Genomic DNA, 21303 nt, shown 5'->3' with positions numbered 1-21303 from the left:
TAGTCCTGGACTGTTGTTCCTTTTTCTGTAAAATGTTCTTGGGAATATGAAAATAGAGCCATTTAGAGAGGAAAAGTTCTGGAGTTATTCTTTTAAAGATTTATTTATTATATATAAGTACACGCCAGAAGAGGGCATCAGATCCCATTACAGCTGGTTGTGAGCCATGTGGTTGCTGGGATTTGAACTCAGGACCTCTGGAAGAGCAGTCAGTGCTCTTAACCACTGAGCCATCTCTCCAGCCCTCTGGAGTTATTCTTGTTATAATGTGGCGCCATCCTTGTGACTGTTTGTTCTTTATCACTCTGTACAAGAAGACATTAGGGGTTGGGCCTCTGCTGTGTACATCTGTGGGCCGCATACACTCAGTCCATGACAGTCCTCACGGACAGCAATGGTGCACTGCAGTGAGATAGAAGAAAGGCTGCCGGAAGTCGGTTATAGAGACGTAGCACAGCTCTAGTCAGCCTTGATTTGTCCTTAATAACTAGTGCTCACCACACGTTTAACCATCTTTTCAAAGTATAATACTTCATCTCGAGGAAGTTGTTTATAGGCATACTACCCAGTTTTTAAAAAGAAGACTTCCATTTCTTGCTCCAAAAGCTGTCTAACAAGAGCTGAGAATTCTTTCCACTAATTCTAGCTGACAGAATTTTCTGCATATTTAGAAATTAATATTAAGTTGTCTTGAAAATGTTTGGCTTCCATCCCAATGTCCCCTGTTATGTAGGGTAATTTTGGGAGTGTGGAGATGTGCCGCTATGACCCGCTGCAGGACAACACTGGAGAGGTGGTAGCTGTTAAGAAGCTCCAACACAGCACCGAAGAGCACCTCAGAGACTTTGAAAGGGAGATTGAAATCCTGAAATCGCTGCAGCATGACAACATCGTGAAGTACAAGGGAGTGTGCTACAGTGCTGGTGTGTGTCTGAACCTCACAGCGTGTCTTTGTCATCCAAGTGGTAGTTTGTCAGTGCCCAGAGAGAGGTGCTTAGAGATAGTGCAGGGAGATCTGGGTTCATCATCCTTCTCACCACTTCCTTAGGTTCAATGTGTTAATGTTTTTTAAACAAGATTAATATCTTTATATAATCTATCAAGATATTTTGTATTAGTTGAAAATTTTTATTAGCAAATTATTTTGATTTGCACAAATAATTAAAAAAGGTTTAAGAATATTTATAAAGCTTCTTTAAAATTTTTGGATTGAAAACCTATATTCTTAACTATTACATCACCTTTAATTTGTGATTAACTTTTATCATCATGAACCCAGATTTTGTATATACTTAAATTATTTACATGTAGTTTCTTCCCTAGTATTTAATCAATAAAATATACAGCACAGTAAAACATTGTGTTCCTTTTGTATATTAAAAGGTCGGCGCAACCTAAGATTAATTATGGAATATTTGCCATATGGAAGTTTACGAGACTATCTCCAAAAACATAAAGAACGGATAGATCACAAAAAACTTCTGCAGTACACATCTCAGATATGCAAGGTACCCAGCATTCTAGATGCCTCTTGTAGATGAAATAAACATGGTGGACTAACTCAGGTCGTACAGACTTGTTCTTAACTAATAAAGAGAACGTGTAGGAAAATAGCCATAAAGAAAAATCTGGTTTTTTTTTTTGTTTGTTTGTTTTTTTGTCCATAGGGCATGGAATATCTTGGTACAAAAAGGTATATCCACAGGGATCTGGCAACAAGGAATATATTGGTGGAAAATGAGAACAGAGTTAAAATAGGAGATTTTGGATTAACCAAAGTCTTGCCACAGGACAAAGAATACTACAAAGTAAAGGAACCAGGTGAAAGTCCCATATTCTGGTGAGTATGGCTTTTTTTTTTTTTTTTTTTTTTTTTGGTATAATGAAGTGAAATTTTAGAGAACTTGCTTCAGATTTTATTTTTACTGTGATATATATATATATATATATATATATATATATATATATATATATATATATATATATAATATTTAATAATGTTTGGTTTAGCACTTTTCCAAGTAATAGCAATATTTATCATATGCTTTGTATTGAGCTGATTTGTATTGAGCTGAAAGAGTGCATCTCGTGTGTTATGTCACATAGTCCTTTTTTAGAAAACAACAGGAGGTTGTAAGCCCCCTGGCATAGGTGTTAGGGATTGAACTGGGTCCTCTGGAAGATCAGTGTGCGTTCTCAGCTACTGAGCCATCTCTCCAGCCTCTCATGAATCCTTATTACAACCCGTGGAGAATATATATTCCTACGATTGTTAGAGATACAACAGACCTAACCTGAAAACCCAGAATCAAAAGGCACTGAAGTACGAGGCATTTCAGGCACTGACGAGATTTTCAGAGCCTTGGATTTGCAGTAAGGAAGTTCACTGACAGACGTTTACGTAAGAAAATGTTCCAGGCCCTGAAAAGCTCTGAAACTAGAAGGACTTCTGATCTACAGCGTTTCTGTCAAGGCCTGTAGCTCCATTTAAGCAGAAGGGAACTTATTGTAAATATAAGCTAAATCACTTGCCCAAGGTGTATGAGTAATAAATTGGAGTACTGGGATTCAACCTCAGCTGGTTGGTTCGTTGGATGTTTGGTTGGTTGGCTTGTTGATTTGGTTTGGTTTGGAGTTTTTTATTGTTTTATTTTTGTTATTTGGTTGATCGTTTTTTGAGACAGAGTCTCATTGGGTATCCCTGGCTAGCTTAGAACTTGATGTGTAGATCACACTGGTCTCAAACTCATACACATCCACCTGTCTGCCTCTGGAATGCTGGTCTGTGTGGGGGTCCCTGATATCCTCTTTTGAAAGCAAAGTATTTCATAGAGATACTGTGATTATTTGCCTGTTAGCTTTCATTTTTATAAGAATCTAACAAAATTTCCCAAGGCTACAAAGCATTTTTTTTTTTTATCTAACCAGTCATTAAAGAAACTTGCAAATGTTTAAAGATACTTTACTCACAAAATTATGTCATCACATAATTTTTTAAAGAAATAAAATAATTTTATATTTTAATATTAAGATCTAAAATAGCACATATCATTAGATACAACCCATTGAAACAAAAGTTTTAGGGGTGCTGTGATAATTTTTTATTTTTGCACATTTTGCAGTCCTTAGACTGCACATTTACAGGAGTCTACATCACAGTTTTTAAAATTTGTATGTATATGGACCCACTATAAAATATAAATTATGATATTCTGTTTTAAAGAAATTTTATATTATTTCTTTACTTCTTATACTTTTATTTGCACTTCCTTTCTCATCCAATTTGGGCCTTAAAAATTACATTTGGTACTTGGAAAAATTCTGATCATCTAGGCCTTTTGGAATCAGAATATTTGAACTAGGTTCCCTGTGACCACATTTTTCTTCCTACTGGATTATTAAAATACAAATGCTTTAGATTTAAGTTATTCAAACACAACAGTCCAAAGTCATGTAAATAAGTCACAGGTTTGGGTAATTGTTTAAAATGTTTATTGTAGACATTTCAGTCAGTGCTTTAGGTCAGCAGTTCTCAACCTGTAAGTAGTGACTTCTTTGGGGGCAGTCAAACGACCCTGTCACAGGGATCATCTAAGACCATTAGAAAACACAGATATCATATTACTGTTCCTAACAGTAGCACAACTCCAGTTAGGAAGTGGCAGTAAAAATAGTTTATGGTGGGGTCACCATGACGTGAGGAGCTGCATTTAAGGGTTACAGCACTGGGAGGTGACCTGCTGGCTTAGATAAGCACGTCAGTAGTCAGATGTCAGCACAAACTTTGTTCATCTTAGATTTTTATAAATGTAAACACAGAGTGAACTGTATTTCAGTGGACAGAAAACTGGCTACATCATAATTCACTTTTGTAATTCCCAGATTAAGTAGCTAAAAAGTATACCATGACCCAGTAGTACTAAAATTACCTAAATTAAAAAAAGAAAGAAAATTTATTCTTTCTCATTAGCATTGAAAACAAAGAATAAGACCAACTTAACTTTCAGAAATGGATTTAGTAGCTAACCAGTAGTTATTCTTTTCATTTCTGGGAAGAAAAACCAAAACAGTTTTGTGTTAATTAAAATGTTTCTATTGAATTATTGTAGTGATATTTTATTTGAATTGATCTATTGAATTGAGCTGAAAAAAACAGATTGTCATTCATTTCAAATAAAGTACAATACAATGTTTTATAATACCTTTTATTATATATAATTTAAACAGATCCAGTTTAAAAGATTAGAGGGTTTTTTTTTGCTTTGTTTTTTTATTTGTTGTTATTGAGAATAGCCACTGTATAACCCATTTGGCAACACCATATCTTATTTACCCCACCTGACCCCCCCCACCCAAAAGACTTAATTTCTTACAGAAAAGTCTTGATTTATTTTTCTTCCTGGCCAAGAACTATCATTTGTTCAAGTGTGCAAGTGTGTGTGTGTGTGTGTGTGTGTTATGTGCAGACTCAAAGTAAGCATCAGGTTGTATTGTTCATTCATTTTTCCACTTTAGTTTTTGAGATGAGACTGAACGTAGAACTTGCCATTTTGGCCAGCAAGCCCCCAGACCTGCTCATCTCTGTCCCTCAGTGCTTGGGTTATAGATTGCTCTCCCTGGCTTTTTACGTGACCTGGGGATCTGAACTCCGTAATCACCTTACCCACAGAGTCATACCTGCAGGTGAAATATTATTTTTAAACACTAGCAGTAGTAGGCCAGTGAAGTGGCTCACCTGTAAAAGTGCTTGCTCTGCTTATTGGAGTTAATCCCCAAATCCATGTAGAAAGTGGAAGGAGAAAACCAAATCTTCAGGCTTGTCTTCTGACCTCCATAGGCACATATGGTGTGTCCCCATCATGTGCACGCACACAACAATAAAGTCAGAAACACTGGTTGTAGTTTATGTAAGGTCCTGTGCTGGATTCGTAGCATCGGTGATCCAGACTAGAGCAGCGAGCACGTGCTCCTGTGGTCATTATGAAGCCAGTGAAACATGCTGCAAAGCCCTTCCTTGTGTGATGCTCTTTCCTGATACCTACATACTCGCTTTCATGCCTTATTTTTCTTTTGGTCATAGTAAAAGTCATCAAAAAAAAAAAAAAAAAAAAAAAAAAGCTTTGGCACCTGGTCTCCTGAGCATGTGGCTCGATAAGTCACAAGGGCGGTGGAGATGGACCTGAGTCGTTGCATAGTTGTGAAAGAAGGTGGAAGGGCAGGAGTCAGGCAGCCTGTTCTGGAGCCCTGCTCCCATTGTCCAGCAAGGATCCCCATGGCCTCATTCCCTGAAGAGCCCCTTCTTACTTACACTACATGACCCATTAAGTTTTAACACCTGAAGTTTGGAGAGAACACAGTCAGATCCTAGCAAACAAAATCTAGATATGAAAGGAATCATATGCAGTTTTTATCCATAGAAGTTAGTCGTAGCTTTTTGTAAAAAAAAGCTTGATTTTATTTAAAAATAATCTTTGTCCTCCTTAATAATTTAATTATTTAAGATGCTGTTCTGCTTTAATCTCTTGGCATGTTTCAACATGTTTTAGGGGTTTGTACTAAGAGCTCAAGGAAAATACTTCTACTTTAATATTTGAAAAACTTGTCGAAGTAGATATTTGAACCTACAGGGAAAGCTTGTGATGTTCTTACTACAGATGTCATTTGGGCAGTCTCTGTGCATCTTGGGTTACTCTGCAGTACTCATATGCTCAGGCCTAGCACTGTCATGAATCTAGGAGACCATTCTGAAAAGACATGGTGGCTCATTACACACAGCAGTAGGAGAGTTAAAAATAATTCCTGGGCCAACCAGAGGCTCAGCAGCAGACCTGAGTTAGGTTCCCCACGATCTGCATGGTAGAAGGAGAAAACATAAACCCATGGGTTGTCTCTTGCCACCACACATTCACAAATAAACACATGTATGCATACATACCTGAAGTGTAAACTGTTTTAAGAATTCCTAAGAATCCTTTCTTGGGTAGGTAGGTTGTGAGTCCAGTTATTGTATAATTGTAAGAACAACAATCAGCAGGATTTGGGAAGATGGAGTTCTGTTTGCCTGTAGGTGTTTCGTGTGGAAATGGCAGCTACATTAGAGCCATGAGACTGAACTGTGTTTAGGACACTTCAGTAGAAAGGTGGGTAATACCATCTACAGGAAGCACTGTAGCAGGAGGGAAGGGTTATAATAAAACTAAAAAACTCTACATTTAGAAGAGAGAAAAGAAATGTTGGCAGAAATATAATTAAGGCCAACCCCTTTTCTCAGCTCAAAACCTCTCTATGAAAGCAGGAGACAGAAAGGTCCTGTTGTTGAATAAGGACTAAGCATGTTGTTGTGTGTTGTTGCCATAAACACTCTCTGTGTCATAAGAGGTCTTCAAGATGGACAGAATCTCTCACTTCTCTGTACTCAGGCAGAAGCAGCATTGTTTGTCACAGTTCCTCCTAGATTCCCTTGTGATGGTGTCACTACCTGTGTTGGGTGCTGGTCTCACTGAACTGCAACACAGACTAGCACTTGGGAAAGAGGCTCTGGCCAACTTAGGTTCCTCCCATCCCCAAGAAACTGGAAGAAAGGGGCATTTCTTTCATTGATGATTATTTCCAAAAGACAGTTCCTAGGTAATTGCCAAATATACTTCTGAATCATAAAACCGACAATGGCCTTTAAGCAAGAGCATTTCAGAGACATAACAATATATATGTTCCCTAAATGTTCCACAAAATGGGAAATAACCTTTCTCTTAAGACCCACAGAGAGTAGTAAGTTTTTCCTGACTTGATTTACCTTTGTATAGGTAAAGGGACATTATATAATAAATGTATCTGAGTGTTGGCAATATGTAATTAAGAAAGTAATTACAAAGAATGCTTTGTTAAAACAAAACAAACAAACAACAGCAACAATAAACCTAAAACTAAAATCCCAAACTGTAAGACCAGCATGGTGGGATGCTAGTACTCGAAAACCTGTCAGTTTTTTTAAAAGGAGGGAAAATGAACTTTAGGATATAGGAGAATAGCATTATCTTAAGGAGATTACATGTTGCTGATAGAATAAAAAACTAAGTACACAGATTACATACCTGTTGCATGTTTGTACAGTACGAACTGTAAGTCTAGATGTGCATTAAGCAGGCAGTTACTGAGATTGACTACTTATGGCAGGACTTGTGCAAGTAAAACTTGAATTGGATTTTGAAGGAAAGGTTAAAGATTAAATACATTTGTTCATATATATATATATATATATATATATATATATATATATATATATATATATATATGTATATATATATATATATATATATGTATATATATATATATATGGTTTTTTGAAGACAGGGTTTCTCTGTGTAGTTGTGGCTGTCCTAGAACTTGCTCTGTAGACCAGGATGGTCTTGAACTCAGAGAGTGACCTGTTTCTAAGGTTTGTTCATGTTTTCAGTCTAGCCAATCACATAGGTCTCTGTAGTATCTCTATAGTAAAGGCATGGAATGATAATACTCATGGCCCACCGTCACCACCCAGGGATACCATTTTCCTGTGACTTTGCATTTTCTGTGTTCTCTTGCATAATCATCCCCTCTCTGATTTGTTTTTAGATTTATGTATTTATGAACTGTAAGTGTACATTTACACACCAGAAGAGGTGTCAGGATTTGAACTCAGGACCTCTGGAAGCGCAACCAGTGCTCTTAAGCCCTTTCCCTTCTGATTTTTAAGGCTCGAAGTTACATTTCTGGCTAAAAGCTACATTTCTCCCCCTATTTTTTAACCTGGATTGATTTAAAAGAACAACTTAAGAAAGAACATCTGACATTTTAGTTCTTAGAAAAGCTTGTCATTTAAACACCCGGTGCTGCCAACAAAACGTAAATGTGCTTAGGTTTTTATGTGTCAGATGGTCTCAGGACCAGGTTTTCTGATTTGTTAGGAGTCCCCACTACTCAACATGTGTCAGATTCATAGCTGTCTCTCATCACTGGACAGAACAGCATAGCAAAAGGCGAGCGGGAAAGGTCGGTGGAGCAGATCACACACCTGTTTCCCTTGTTCCCCTAGATGCTTTGTCATTTGTTTTTTTCTTCAATGTAACTCATTACCTTAAGTAACTTGTCTAAATGATTTCCAATATTGCAGGTATGCTCCTGAATCCCTCACAGAGAGCAAGTTCTCTGTGGCCTCTGATGTGTGGAGCTTTGGTGTGGTTCTATATGAACTTTTCACATATATTGAGAAGAGTAAAAGTCCACCTGTGGTAAGTGTGCTTTTTAATTACTTAGCTCCACAAGCCCTCTCCTATGGTTTAATTTCCGTTTAAGCAAAAGAAGCATTATCCAAAGATGAATAACATGTCTAGGACCTTTTTTTTTTTTTAGAACCCCTTCTTATTTATTTGGGGGACAGTATTCAACAGTACCCAACAAAATAAGTGTAAACTTACTAAATTCATTGTATTCTCTTGCCCATTGTCTCTGAGACTAACAGAGTACATGGTGCTGAGTAATTCATAGAGAAAAGCTCACAGTTGTGGAGATTGAAGCTCTAGCACCAAGCCAAGGGTTCATTACAACGTGGCAGAGAAGCAGAAAGGGAACTAACTACAAAAACAGATCACAAGGCAAGGGTTCAGCTGAGAGCCGGGGGCCAGCGTTCCTCCCCCAGGCCTCCAGTACATCTTAGGCATTGAAATTACACTGAGTACGTATTTACTCTAGGAAGCATTAAGCAACCTAAAATGAACTTTTGGAAATAACTTCATAGTTTTCTTTCATATATGGATATATGAAAAAATAAAGTATTTTAATGAAATTACTCATAGATAGCCATTTTAATATTGTAACATTTTCTTTCAGACTTATTTTATGTATAAAAGTGAAACTTTACAAAGAAATACCTATTGTTTTTATACAGTTGAGCTTTATAAGCCTCTGTGAAGTCTGATATCCTGTTAGTGATTGCATTGTTTAATATATTTCACTTTATCTGTGTTTACTGCAAGTATGATTTTTAACTGTCCAGTAGCACTCTGATATAAAGTTGCATATTTCTGGATAATTGTTTACCATTTTTATACATAAATATGTACTTTTGTTTCTGGCTATCATGTTAGAAGGAAAGTTTACTTGTCATCGAGAGGTTCTGAGTTAGTAAATCGCTATTGATTGTTTCGAAAGAAAAGCTGTATCAGGTTATGTATCCACAGCAGGGAGAGGGCTGAATAATTCTCCATGTTCACATTATATGTCTAATGAATTTTTACCAACCTAATATAAAAATTGTTATATCTATTCTTAATTTGCATTTGTTTTGTTAGTGTAATATGTTTATTTAGCAAGTCATTTAAATGGGTTTGTATTTCAGGAATTTATGCGAATGATCGGCAATGATAAACAAGGACAAATGATTGTGTTCCATTTGATAGAGCTGCTGAAGAATAATGGAAGGTTACCGAGACCAGAAGGGTGCCCAGATGAGGTAACATGACTTAAATTCATTCATTCATTCTTTTGTGTGAATGCATGATATGTGTGTGAGCGTGTGTGATGTGAATGTGTGTCTGTCTCTATGCATGTGTAAGAAAAAGATGTGTATGTTTGTGTGTGCATGTATGGTGTGTATGAGAGTGTGTATGTGTGTGTGTGTGTGTGTCTGTATATATGTGTGGGTATGTGTGTGTCATGGGGTGGGTGTGTCTGTGATTGTGTGTCACTTGGTGTTATGTGTCGTGTGGGTGGGTTTCTTGGTATGTGTGGGGTGCTGGAGATTTGGGGGGGTTGAATACAGGCCATACATACCACAGTGCACATTGGGATCAGAGAAAAACCTACCTTGCTGAGGCAGTCTCTCTACTGTTTCTGCTGCTGCATGGAGCCCTCCATGCTGGTTGGTCCCATGATTTCCTAGGTGATTTTCTTGTCTTAGGAGTGCTTGAATTAGAGATGAGGGCGGATGCACCTGGCTCCTTACATGGTCCCAGGGATGGACTCTCATTACCAGGCTAGTCCTGTTTATCTACTGAGCCATCTCCCTGATCCAAATGTTTTTTAATCCACAGTAATTATCTATTTTCTTTTTCTGTTTTATTGAAAACAAATAGAGATGGATATTTCAATCATAACCATAGAATTATTATTGGCCTAGGCAAATTAACTGAGATTTCCAAATTCATACCATCCTCTAACATGATACTTTGGTTCATTCTAACTTTGGTTTAACTTTTTCACTTTACAGATTTACGTGATCATGACAGAGTGTTGGAACAACAATGTGAATCACCGTCCGTCTTTCAGGGACCTTTCCCTTCGGGTGGATCAAATCAGGGACAGTATGGCGGCATGAAAGAGGTGACCTTTCCTCAGAGGCCAAGCAGACTTCCAGAACCAGAACAAAGCTCGCAGCCTCATGGCTGCGGACTCGTATCCACACGCCCTTAGCATGATGCTAGCCAGAAGAAAATGTGATGCTGTCTGCTCAAAACTTTGGAAACTTCATGATTTTTTTTTTATGTACCATCTGTAAAAACCACTGCTCAAGTCTGTCAGGATGCTTGTGAACGGATGCATGGAGCTTACCACACAGTCACTGCATCTCCTGGCAAAAGAAGAAAATGAACAGTTTTCAACTCAGCTTTTTGAGAAATGAAAAAAATGTAATGTAAATTTTGCAGTGTAAGAGACACACAGAACATACATGTACAGTTTTTACCACATGGAGTGTATAATACTTTGGCATCTTGTGTGATTTACATGAGGGCTGATGTTTATTAATATTTTCTAATTTTTCCATAGTTGATCTATAATAACTTCATGATGCAAATTAAAATGCTCAGAAAATTAAATACCTTTTCTTTCTTGCTCATCTATGTTGCTCTGTCAGGGCCTGTAGTTCCATATCACTGTAAATATTTTTCAAAGCAAAAGGAACAAAAGTCTACTTTTATTTGTATAGGAAATCTTCCTGACCCTAAAGAATTTTGAAATGGGGCAATCTTACAAAGTCACAGCACAATCTATTTTCTTATTTGTTTTCCTTGTGTTTATGGTAAATATGTTTTTAAATAGAACTGTCTCCAACTTTTTCTATGACTATAATGAATATTATTCTTTTATATTTTTAAGATTAAGAATGCCAGAAATACTTCCCTCCCCTTGAACTGTTAACTGCCAGTAAGACGTTTCAGTCCCTGAGATTTGTCATTATACATTCGATTGAAGCAGAAGCCATAAATAATTTGTAAAATGTACACGCTCTGTAAGATGCTTAATGGGTTGGAACGAGGTCTAAGACTGAGGGGTTTCCAGGCTTGCGTTCCATCTGTAAGAGAAATGTCCCAGGCAGATGGGAAGTGACGGGGTGTGGAGCACACACGGTTCGTTCCAGTCACGAATACCAGAAGATGTGATGAACATCTCTAGAAGAGAGAGCGTCATATTTTCAAAGTATAAGTTATCATCATCCTTCGTATGCTGCTCCATCTTAGACGATGTCATGTCAAGAATAAAACGGGATTTTTGTGTGTTATTTATACAAATTTGGTAATTTGTTTAAAAAAAACTCTGTACTCAGTGGTGTGTTCTGTTTTTTAACTTAGACTTAAAAGTTTTGGCTGTGCTGAAGTATGGGCAAGCCTCTCACATTCTTTGAGAATTTCAGCAGATAACATATATAGAAACTATCTACAGTGGTGACACTAATGGATTTTGTTTTAAAAAATCTAATATATATTTTAATGGGAGTTAGATATATTTGTATGTAATTTCTCAGGTCTTCTCAAAGATGTGTGTGTGTCTGTGTGTGTGTGTGTGTATGTGTGTATGTGAGCGAGAGAGAGAGAGAGAGAGAGAGATAGTTGATTTCAGTGCTATAGCATCTCAGTTGTGAGGGTTACCAAGAGTTGTCTATAGCCTGTGATGCTGGGCAGTGGGTAGAGATAAATGGGATCCCATCTGCCAATAACTTACACAAATAGCAATGGACTCCTGATACTGGGTTTTTTATTTGCTGGAATGTGGTGTCTAGTTTGGGGTACTGTCTTTGTAGGGTTGGAGACATGGCTCAGCGGTTAAGAGCACTAACTGCCTTTCCAGAGGTCCTGAGTTCAATTCCCACAAACCACATGGTGGTTCACAACCAGCTGTAATGGGATCACATGCCCTCTTCTGGTGTGTCTGAAGACAAGGACAGTATACCCATATACATGAAATAAATCTTTTAAAAAGACCTTTATCTATATATTCAAGAAGCTTCTACAGTATGTTTTCATAAGGTTTTTTCAAAGGGCTTTTAGTGTTAGTTTTCTTTCTGTTTGCTTTCTGCACACTCCTTCATCCAGCTTTCTCTTTAAGAGTGTGTGTGTGTGTGTGTGTGTGTGTGTGTGTGTGTTTCCCTGCTTGTCTTGTAGTCTGCCTGTCTATATTTTATCTGGTTTTGGTGTTAGAGTAATAGTGGATTCTTAGAATGATTTGGAAGGATCTCCTCTCTTTCTGGTTTGTAAGAATCTTATTGTGTAGTCCTGTCTGACCTAGAACTCTCTGTTTAGATCAAGCTGGCCTTAAACTCACAGAGATCTGCCTGCCTTTGCCTACCAAGCACTGGGATTAAAGGTGTGTGCTGCCACACCTGGCCCCTACAAGCCATAGTTCAGGGAACAATTTGTAGGAATCCGTTCTCTCATTCCACCACACGGCTTGCAGGGATCAAACTCAGGTATTCAGGCTTTTAAACAAGTACCCTTAACCATGGAGCCAACTCACCAACCTTCCAATCCTCCCCTTTCTATTTGTGATACAGTTCAGAAGGCATTGGTATTAGTTTAGGTGAGTCTAACAGTTCCCAGTGGAGTGGGCACAGTTTCCTCTTTAATGAAACCCACATTTCCTACCTTTAGTTCTATATCCCCAGGAAATACCAAGTAAAAAGTAACAGCCAGCTTCCTGGGCTTTGAAACAGAGAAGGGAATCCTTTGTGGGTTTGATACATAAAATGCAGAGTCTGCCTTTGCATCTTAAGGTGAGGACTGGTATGTGAGAACCTTAAGCAATACCACTCACAAAGGCAGATCTACAGACCTACAGAAGGATCTGGGCTACGGTGGGCACCCAGACGTATCTTACTGACCAGCATCAGGTATAGCCATTGACAGGGTGTTCACACATGCCAAAAGAGCTAGAATGAAGGCCTGTGCCAGAGAAAAGCAGAGACTGGTCTCCAGCAAGAAGGGTATTTAAGTGGATTGATGGCGGCTTTGAGATCCTGAAACTTGGAGTGAGAAAATCTGCCCTCTCCACTTGTATCCATTATAATAATTATTGTTTTATTAGCTGGAGTAATAAAACAAGAGAAGAAAATAAAGGGCACAGATAGGTAAGGTAGAAATTGAATTGTCTCTATTTGCTTATGGCATTATACTATACTTATAAGAACTTGTATAGAAAAAGTCTAGAATCTGATAAATGCTTTCAGGCATAATTGCATTATTCAATACCATGATATGCAGATCAGTAGCTTTTCTATATACCAACAGTAAGCTGGCTGAGAAAGAAATAAAAAAAATCTATTCATAATAGCTTCACAAAAATAATACCCATGAATAAATTCAATGAAAGGAATTAAAGATCTTCTGCAATAAAACATTTAAGACACAAAAATGGGAATTGAAGAAGACACTAGATGATGAAAATATCTTCTCTGCTGCTGTCTTGACATAATCAATATTGTGAAGGTGGGTACATTAACAAAAGTAATCATGGATTCAATGCAATTACCATCAAACTCTCAAAAACATTGCTCACAGAGCTTGGAAGAAAACTCCTGACATTCATATGGAAACACAGAGCTAAAAGAACACTATTAGATAGCATGGTGCCTAATCTCAAATTACACTACAGAGCAATAGTGACAAAGGTACAGGGCCCTGGCACAGAACCAGATATGTATACCAAGGGACAGAGAAAAGAACCCAGAAATAAACCCACACAGCTATAAGCACTGTTTGTAACAAAGGAGGGAAAAACAGACTCAGAGGTGGGAGAACCACACCTCTTTCAACAAACGGTGCTAGAGAAACTGACGTGTGCGCGCAGAAGAATGAGCCTAGATCCGTATCTCTCACTCTGCACAAATACCAAGTCAAAATGCAACAAGGACCTAACTGAGAAACCTCAGTCACCGCAACTGCTGGAGAAAACACATCATGATGCGGGCGTGGGCAAGCGAGTTGTGGTAGCACAATGACCCCCCGAAGACCCAGCCCCAACTCTTCTTCAACATATACTCATTCTATTGCTTCTCTTCCTCTACAGAATCGTGGCCTTATACTCTGAATGTTAATTTTAAAAGTGAAAATTACCTTTTTGATTACTGCAGGGACTTCTGCTTCTTCCGGCTAAAGGCATTACTAAAAGATCTCTTTAAAAATGCATCCTGAGTGTGATAACACAGGACCACACGTGGTATGTACGTGGATATTAGGCAAAAAGCTCAGAATACCTACGATTCAGCTGACAGACCATATGAAGCTCAAGAAGAAGGAAGAACAAAGTGTGGAGGCTTCAGTCCTACTTAGAAGGGGGAACAAAATAACCACCAAAGGAAGTAGAGGGTGAGAGGGACTAGGGAGGAAGAAAGGAAGGAGAGGGGAAAACAGGGGCAGGATCAGGTACGGGGAGGGGGGACTGAGAAATACAGAGGGTCAGGAATTTGAACAGAGGTGTGTAGCAATGGGGGATGGGGAACTGGGGGTAGCCACCAGAAGGTTCCAGAAGCCAGGAAAATAAGATTCTCTCAGGATCCAAAGGAGATGACATTAACTGAAGTACCCAACAAAGGGGAGGGAGAACCTGTAGAGACCATATCCAGACGTTAGGCAGAGCACCCGATTGAGGGATGGGGCCACCCACTCTTAACAATTTAACCCAGAATTTCTCCTGTCTAAAGGAAACACAGGGACACAAAGTGGAGTAGAGGCTGAAGAAAAGGCCATCCAGAGACTGCCTGGGGATCCATCCCATATACAGACACCAAACCCAGACACTGTTGTGGATGCCAAGAAATTCTTGCTGACAGGAACCTGATATAGCTGTCTCCTGAGAGGCTCAGAGTCTGACAAATACAGAGGCAGATGCTCACAGCCAATCGTTGGACTGAGCATGGGGTTCCCAGTGGAGGAGTGAGAGAAAGGACTGAAGGAGCTGAAGGGGTTTGCAACTCCATAGGAAGAACAACAATATCAACCAACCAGACCCCCCAGAGCTCCTAGAGAGTAAACCACAAACCAGAGTACTCATGGGGTGGGGATGGGGTGGGGGGGTGGGGTGGGAAATCCATGGCTCCAGCTACATATGTAGCAGAGGATGGCCTTGTCGGACATCAGTGAGAGAAGAGGCCCTTGGTCCTGGGAAGGCTTGATGACCCAGTATAGGGAATGCCAGGTTCAAGAGGCAGGAGTGGGTGGGTGGGTGAGGGAGCACCTTTAGAGAAGCAGGGGGCAGAGGATGGAATATGGGGTTTCCTTAGGGGGGACTGAGAAAGGGGATATTTGAAATGTAAGTAAAGAAAATATCCAATAAAATACATAAAAATTTTAAAAATTAAAAAAAATTAAAAATAAAATAAAATATATAAAATGATTCTTCACCCAGTACCACTCAATAGGCTAGGAAGAACAGGGGCCCTTCTCCAGTATCTGCTTGCTATGTGGACCAAAGACCTTCCTTCTCTAACTTTTAGCTAGTGCCAAATTGTGTCCTTCTGCAATTTGGTGAGCCTTTCTTTACGCTTTGCTTAGAGCTTTGCTGCGGTTGGGGACTGTTCTTTGTCCCTCCTTACTGAAACACCTAGATCTGATGTTAGAATTGCATTTCTTTAACAGATATAATGTCCATATTAAAGGTACATTTTCATCTAAAGCCTTGTGGACCTATTCAACCACGACATAACATAAATTTGTTTCAAAAATGGTTCTTTTCTCTATTTACAAAGGTAAATGTGCCGGGTATATATTAAAAGCAGTATAAAAACGAAACGTTTTACAGATGCAGCAGACATGTAGATTTGTGTGGACGTTTTGTCCTGAGGCATCATGCAGCTGAAGAGGAACAGAAGTTTGTCACACTGGGCAGGGTGTTATAGGGCAGACCTGGGAAGAACCAGAGAGAGCTTTTGAATGATGCCTACCCATAATTCAGTGGGTGAGAATTCTACTTTGGAACCTTCAAGTTTTGCTCAACTTTACAGCATTACAAAAATTCCATACAGGGCTGGTGAGATGGCTCTGCAGGGAAATGGTACACGAAGAAAACTCAAGGTCCTAAGAAAATGTGTCTACTATTACAGTACAATAGCCTGTTCGAGGGGCACAGTTGGTTACTTTAAGTTGCTGAGACAAGTCAGTTGGATGACTAAGAAGAGTCCAGTAGTTATAGACATGAGTCTTTTTTTTTTAATCATCTAGACAGAATGTACAACATTCCACATTCCATTTAAACCCACCGTAAGAGTTTTCAACCATGACAAAACCTGAGCAGGTAATTTTCAAATACCTACATGGATTATGGCACTTTTACATCTTCTTTAAAAATATACAACAAAATAGGAGTCGCTAAATACTAGGACTCTCATTGCTACCAGAAAACACTGCAGACTACTTGCGAGTATTCTCTAGGGCAGTTCAGTCCTGCGTCTGAGAGCAAATGAGTAGTAAATTCGATTTAGTAAGCTTTATTAAGTGAGCATCGTTTCTATGACAGGTTGTACAGTTCACCAGTGATGTCTTTTTAATCGTTAATGTTTAAAGATTAGGGTACGGGAGACACGCAACAGCCAGTTCTTCTTTGGTGCATCCTTTAACACAGCATTTATCTGTGAAACCTCTGCGTTTCCTTTGGGGATGATTCCCCCAAAATAAACTGCTGAAGGTATTCATTTTGTTTGTGCTTTTCTTCTGAAGTTTTAAACGCTTAACATAGGGCTTGCCACTGTGGTATGGAAACACGCTTGTTCTAGGAAGCAACTCCGCCTTTTCAAAATGATAGTCGGGCAGTGACTGAGGGTCCCAAGACTGTGTTGCTTTCTCCTGGGAGACACCTGCAGGGACTGTCGAGAGATAATGGGGGGAAAAGTCCTATTTATCCAGATCGTCTATTAGATATGAATTTAGTATTACAATACTAAAATCAGATAACTATTTAAAACCATTTTAAATAAAAGGTGAAAAGTACAGCTATTCAGAGATAGTGTGCTTTTTAAGTAAAATAGTTGCAGGGCTTTTCCCTGAGAAAGCTTAGACGCTTTTGAGTATTCTGTAATAACATTTTTATGGTAATACTGCGCATGTGCGGTCGTATTCAGCATTTTTCAACACACTGAAACCAGTGGCTCCAACTGCATCTTGAAGGCTGTGCCACCAGTACCACTTTCTGATTCCAGAACCTTTCTCTCACCTCTCAGAAACAACAAACAGAACAAGCAGACACCCAAAACGCCAACAGCCACTGCTAACGAGCTCTCCCACCATCTCTCCCGCCACCTATGCTTCCACACGGATTTGTTTAGTCTGTACACCTCACACACATGCTAGCTTTTGGTGTGTGGTCATTTTCTGCCTGCCTTTCGATTAGCATAGTATTCTCCATGGTTAACCAGGAGAATTTCATACTTGTCCCTCCTTTATTCCTTTCGTGGCTAAATAACTTCCCAGGCTGTGGCCTTCCCACAATGCATTTCACTCTTCACCTTTTAGATATTATGAATGGCATTCGCCCTGGCTGTTCACACCCATATTTTATGTGATGGTGTTTTCGGTCTTTTGGGTATAGGCCTAGGAGTGAAATTGCTGGATCCTGTAGTGATTCTGAACATCCTCGCATGGGCTTCATATGGCACCTTTGTAGAAATACCTATTAAACCCCATGTTCATTTGTTTGCAGTGTTTGCCTTTGATTGTTTCCCATCAGTCTGTCTTTTTATGTGTATGTTATGACTAAGTGGTGAATAGAAGCACTCTGTTCTTTAAGGAAATATAGAGAAACATGCAATGGAGATGTGCTCCAAGTACAGATTTGTTATATCCTTCTTAACTCAATCAACAAACATTATTGGATGATAGAAGCTAAAATAACTCCTGGAAGTAATTCTTCAGAGACATTGTGAATGTCTGCTGTGGCCATGTTTAGTACTGCCTAGGAGGAGAATGTTTTCCAAGGCCTTAACCACAGATTCAGCTCTGTGAGCCGCACTCTGCATCCTGTAACCCCACTGAAGCTCAAAGAAAGAAATCTACTATGGGGATGATGAGCCATGGCGTGTGGGGAAGCTGATCGGCTCAATCATATTTCTGCAGTTTGAAATTAGAAGAGAAGGAGGAGGAGGAGGATGGGGAAGTGGAGGAGGGGAAGGCAGAGGAGGAAGAAGAGGAGGAGGAGGAAGAAGAGGAGGAGTTAGTGAGTTTCAAGACTAAAAAGATTCCATGAGGCTTGTCATAGAATAAAGAAACACAGATACAGATGGGCAAAAAGAGAAAGAGAGGATGAGGAAGAAAGGGGAGAGAGAGGGGAGAGAGGGGGGAGAGAGGGGGAAGAGAGGAGGAAGAAAGGGGAGAGAGAGGGGAGAGAGGGGGGAGGAGAGGGGAGAGAGAGGGGGGAGAGAGGAGGAAGAAAGGGGAGAGAGAGGGGAGAGACGGGGGAGAGAGGGGCTTAGAGTCTGCGTGGATTCTTGGCCATTCTGAATCCACTACTGGACCTCTCTCCCCATTTCCTCTTTCACTGTGAGGTTTTGCTAGGAACCCTCTGTTCCCTGAAGCCAGAGGATGCAGTTTACTGCCCTTGTCTGCCACTACAATTAATAAGACAGAATTATGCTTAAGCAAGGAGACAAAGATTAAAGGGAACAAGATACAGTGAGAAAAGAGGAAATAGTATAGACAACAGTCGTTTCTAAATATGTGATCATTAATTCTTTAACATTTGAAGTCAAATCTAAATGAATTCTCACGAAAACCTTAACAGACGCAGACATACAAAACTTAAGCACACCGATGACAAAGAAATCAAAAGCAAAACTAGTCACACATAGACGGTTTCACAGGTGAATTCCACCTACTTTTAAAGGAAAGTTGTTTACAAGCAGTTCCATTTCATTTCATAATTCTCATTAGTTCCCTATTTCCGAATCAAGTAAGAACACTGGATTTTTTTTTAAGTTCTTATAAGTCATTTCACTTACAAACACTGGTTTGAAAAAAACACTATGGAATTAGTTAGGTGAATCTGTAAACGTTTTACAACACAGGAGAAGGGCTTCTATCAGAAAGGTGAGAGTAGGTCAGGATCACGTCTGTCTACACAGTTCAGCGTGCTTATTCACCTTCTGTACGGCTGCCATCGACAGAGAATTGCCACCTGTCCCCACACAGTCTCCCTTTCTACCTATTTGCATAGATGAACTATCCATCAGCTCATTGGCCCTTGTCCTTCCTTGTGACCTTTACTAAGTTTTTGCTTCACATGAATTGTTCGGTTGGTTTTGCTTTCTTACCTCTATCAGCCCTTCTGGACCAACCTTACTGTCCCAGGCTGCTGCTTCTTTCCCTTCCTGATCCAGCCATCCTGACCTTCTTGCTCTTTCTCGCTCTTCCCTGCTCCTCCCCGTATAATTCAGATAGCAGTGCCTTTCCCCCTGCCCTATTCTCCAAATAAACTCCCCCACCCCAGCCACCTATCTATGTACTGTCCCTCACCACCTGTATCTGTTTTCTGACAATGCCTGACAGTGGTTAATTTCAAAGGAACAAGAATTTATTTGATTCATGATTTGGAGATGCCACAGGGTCCAAGGACTCTTTCTGTAGCGTCATCCCATAGCAGAGGTGCAGGAAAGGGAGGGTGAAGTTGATTTCCCATCAGATTCACTCAGGACAATCCACTTCTGTGATAATGGCCTGAATCCTTTTCAAGGGTGTTAAATTCCCTCACTTTACCCCCTAACGCTGCCCCGGAAATTAAGCTTGTAACACATGGAATTTAGGGGATAAATGAATGAAAAGGTCATCTTTTCAATAAGCCCCACTCTGACCAAACTATTTCTTCTAAGTCTAAAGTAGACTTTATTTTAGTTTGTATGGTTTTTAAAATTGAATCTACATGTACACTAGGCACAAATTCTATTTCCTACAAAACTCACTGGCAGAGCAAAGTGGAGGATAAGAGAAGTGGAGTTTGCGCACTGATAAGCTAAGAAGCCTTCCCTTCAGAGTTTTACCTGGGTTTGTGACTCTTCCCCAGGAGGAGGAAGAATGGTGAGGGTTGAAGGTTTTGACCTTCCGTGAGTACTGGGGAGTGGACTGTGTCCTAGGAGTTTGCTCATCCATTCCGAACCGACTCCAGTCACTTTGGCCACAGAGTTTTATAAGTTCTACCAGCAGTTGCCTGCCGCACATCTTCCTGGACCTGCTGACCTCTTGTTCCCTGGAGAAAGGAGCCAGTAGGAGTCCAAGCCACAACAGACAAGAACAGCACAGTTGCTTCATCCCTGGGCTCCACCACAGGGCCAGGCGCACAGCAACGGCCGTCGCCCCGCCCCCGCCCGCCCGCCCCGCCCAGCCTTCTCCACACGCCACGCCCCAGCCACGCCCCTCTCCGCACTACCCTCGGGCTGCTCTCCCGCCCAGGTAACCTTCCAGAACACTTAGGTGTGGGGTATTCCAGGCTTACTTGTACTTCCGGTTTGCAGAAACTTGAAATTAACAGGCTCTTTTCTGCTCAGAAATGGAAGTTTTAAAATGTCTTCTTTCCCTGACTTTTATTTCATTTTTCCTTGTCGTCCTCTCCAAGAAACCGCCTCATGAAAGACGCGAACTCAGGACTCAGATGCAGCACCCTCTACCTGGAATGTGATCTTTTTGCCGAGCGTTTTCACGAGCCATCTCTTCCCTTCGGAGAAACTTTCCATCTCCTTCCTGGCTTATATTTCTTTAACTTTAAAAAATTGATATTGGAGCCAGAGAGATGGCTTGGCCTTGCAGAGGATCTGGGGTCGTTTTCCCGCAAAGCAGCTCATACACACAACAGTCTGTAACTGCAGTTCGGCACCAGGCATGCTCGCGGTGCAAGCAAACCCTCATACACATCAAATAAAATACTGAAACCTTTTAAAAAAAGTATTCATTTTCAAGTTAGCATGCAAAGTGATGGGCTTCGTAGCGGCATCTTCTCACACGCATTAAACTTCAGTCTCTTACTCGCCCACCTTGCCTGCCCTCTCCCACCGTTTCTGCCCTCAGTAATTTCCCTTTCTGC

At 40.0% G+C, this 21303-nt stretch overlaps 2 protein-coding genes across 2 annotated transcripts in view; one reads left to right on the top strand and one right to left on the bottom strand.

The window, feature by feature from the left end:
- Positions 1–11571, top strand: part of JAK2 (Janus kinase 2) — a 58240-nt gene extending 46669 nt beyond the window's left edge. The window contains exons 20-25 of the mRNA XM_080913572.1: positions 734–923; positions 1384–1508; positions 1668–1840; positions 8150–8267; positions 9374–9487; positions 10244–11571. Of these exons, the coding sequence (XP_080769698.1) occupies positions 734–923; positions 1384–1508; positions 1668–1840; positions 8150–8267; positions 9374–9487; positions 10244–10351 (828 nt within the window). The 3' untranslated portion in view covers positions 10352–11571. The remainder of the gene's footprint in view (positions 1–733; positions 924–1383; positions 1509–1667; positions 1841–8149; positions 8268–9373; positions 9488–10243) is intronic.
- A 5228-nt stretch (positions 11572–16799) lies between these two features.
- Positions 16800–20534, bottom strand: INSL6 (insulin like 6; the record flags this gene model as incomplete). Its single annotated transcript, XM_080912903.1, has 2 exons — positions 16800–17104; positions 20267–20534. The coding sequence occupies 2 exons, from the start codon at positions 20532–20534 to the stop codon at positions 16800–16802; spliced, it is 573 nt and encodes a 190-aa protein (XP_080769029.1).
- Between the last annotated feature and the right edge of the window lie 769 nt (positions 20535–21303).

Source organism: Micromys minutus (assembly GCF_963924665.1).
Source record: "Micromys minutus genome assembly, chromosome: 2".
Classification (NCBI taxonomy): domain Eukaryota; kingdom Metazoa; phylum Chordata; class Mammalia; order Rodentia; family Muridae; genus Micromys; species Micromys minutus.
This window is presented reverse-complemented; position numbering and strand designations above follow the sequence as displayed.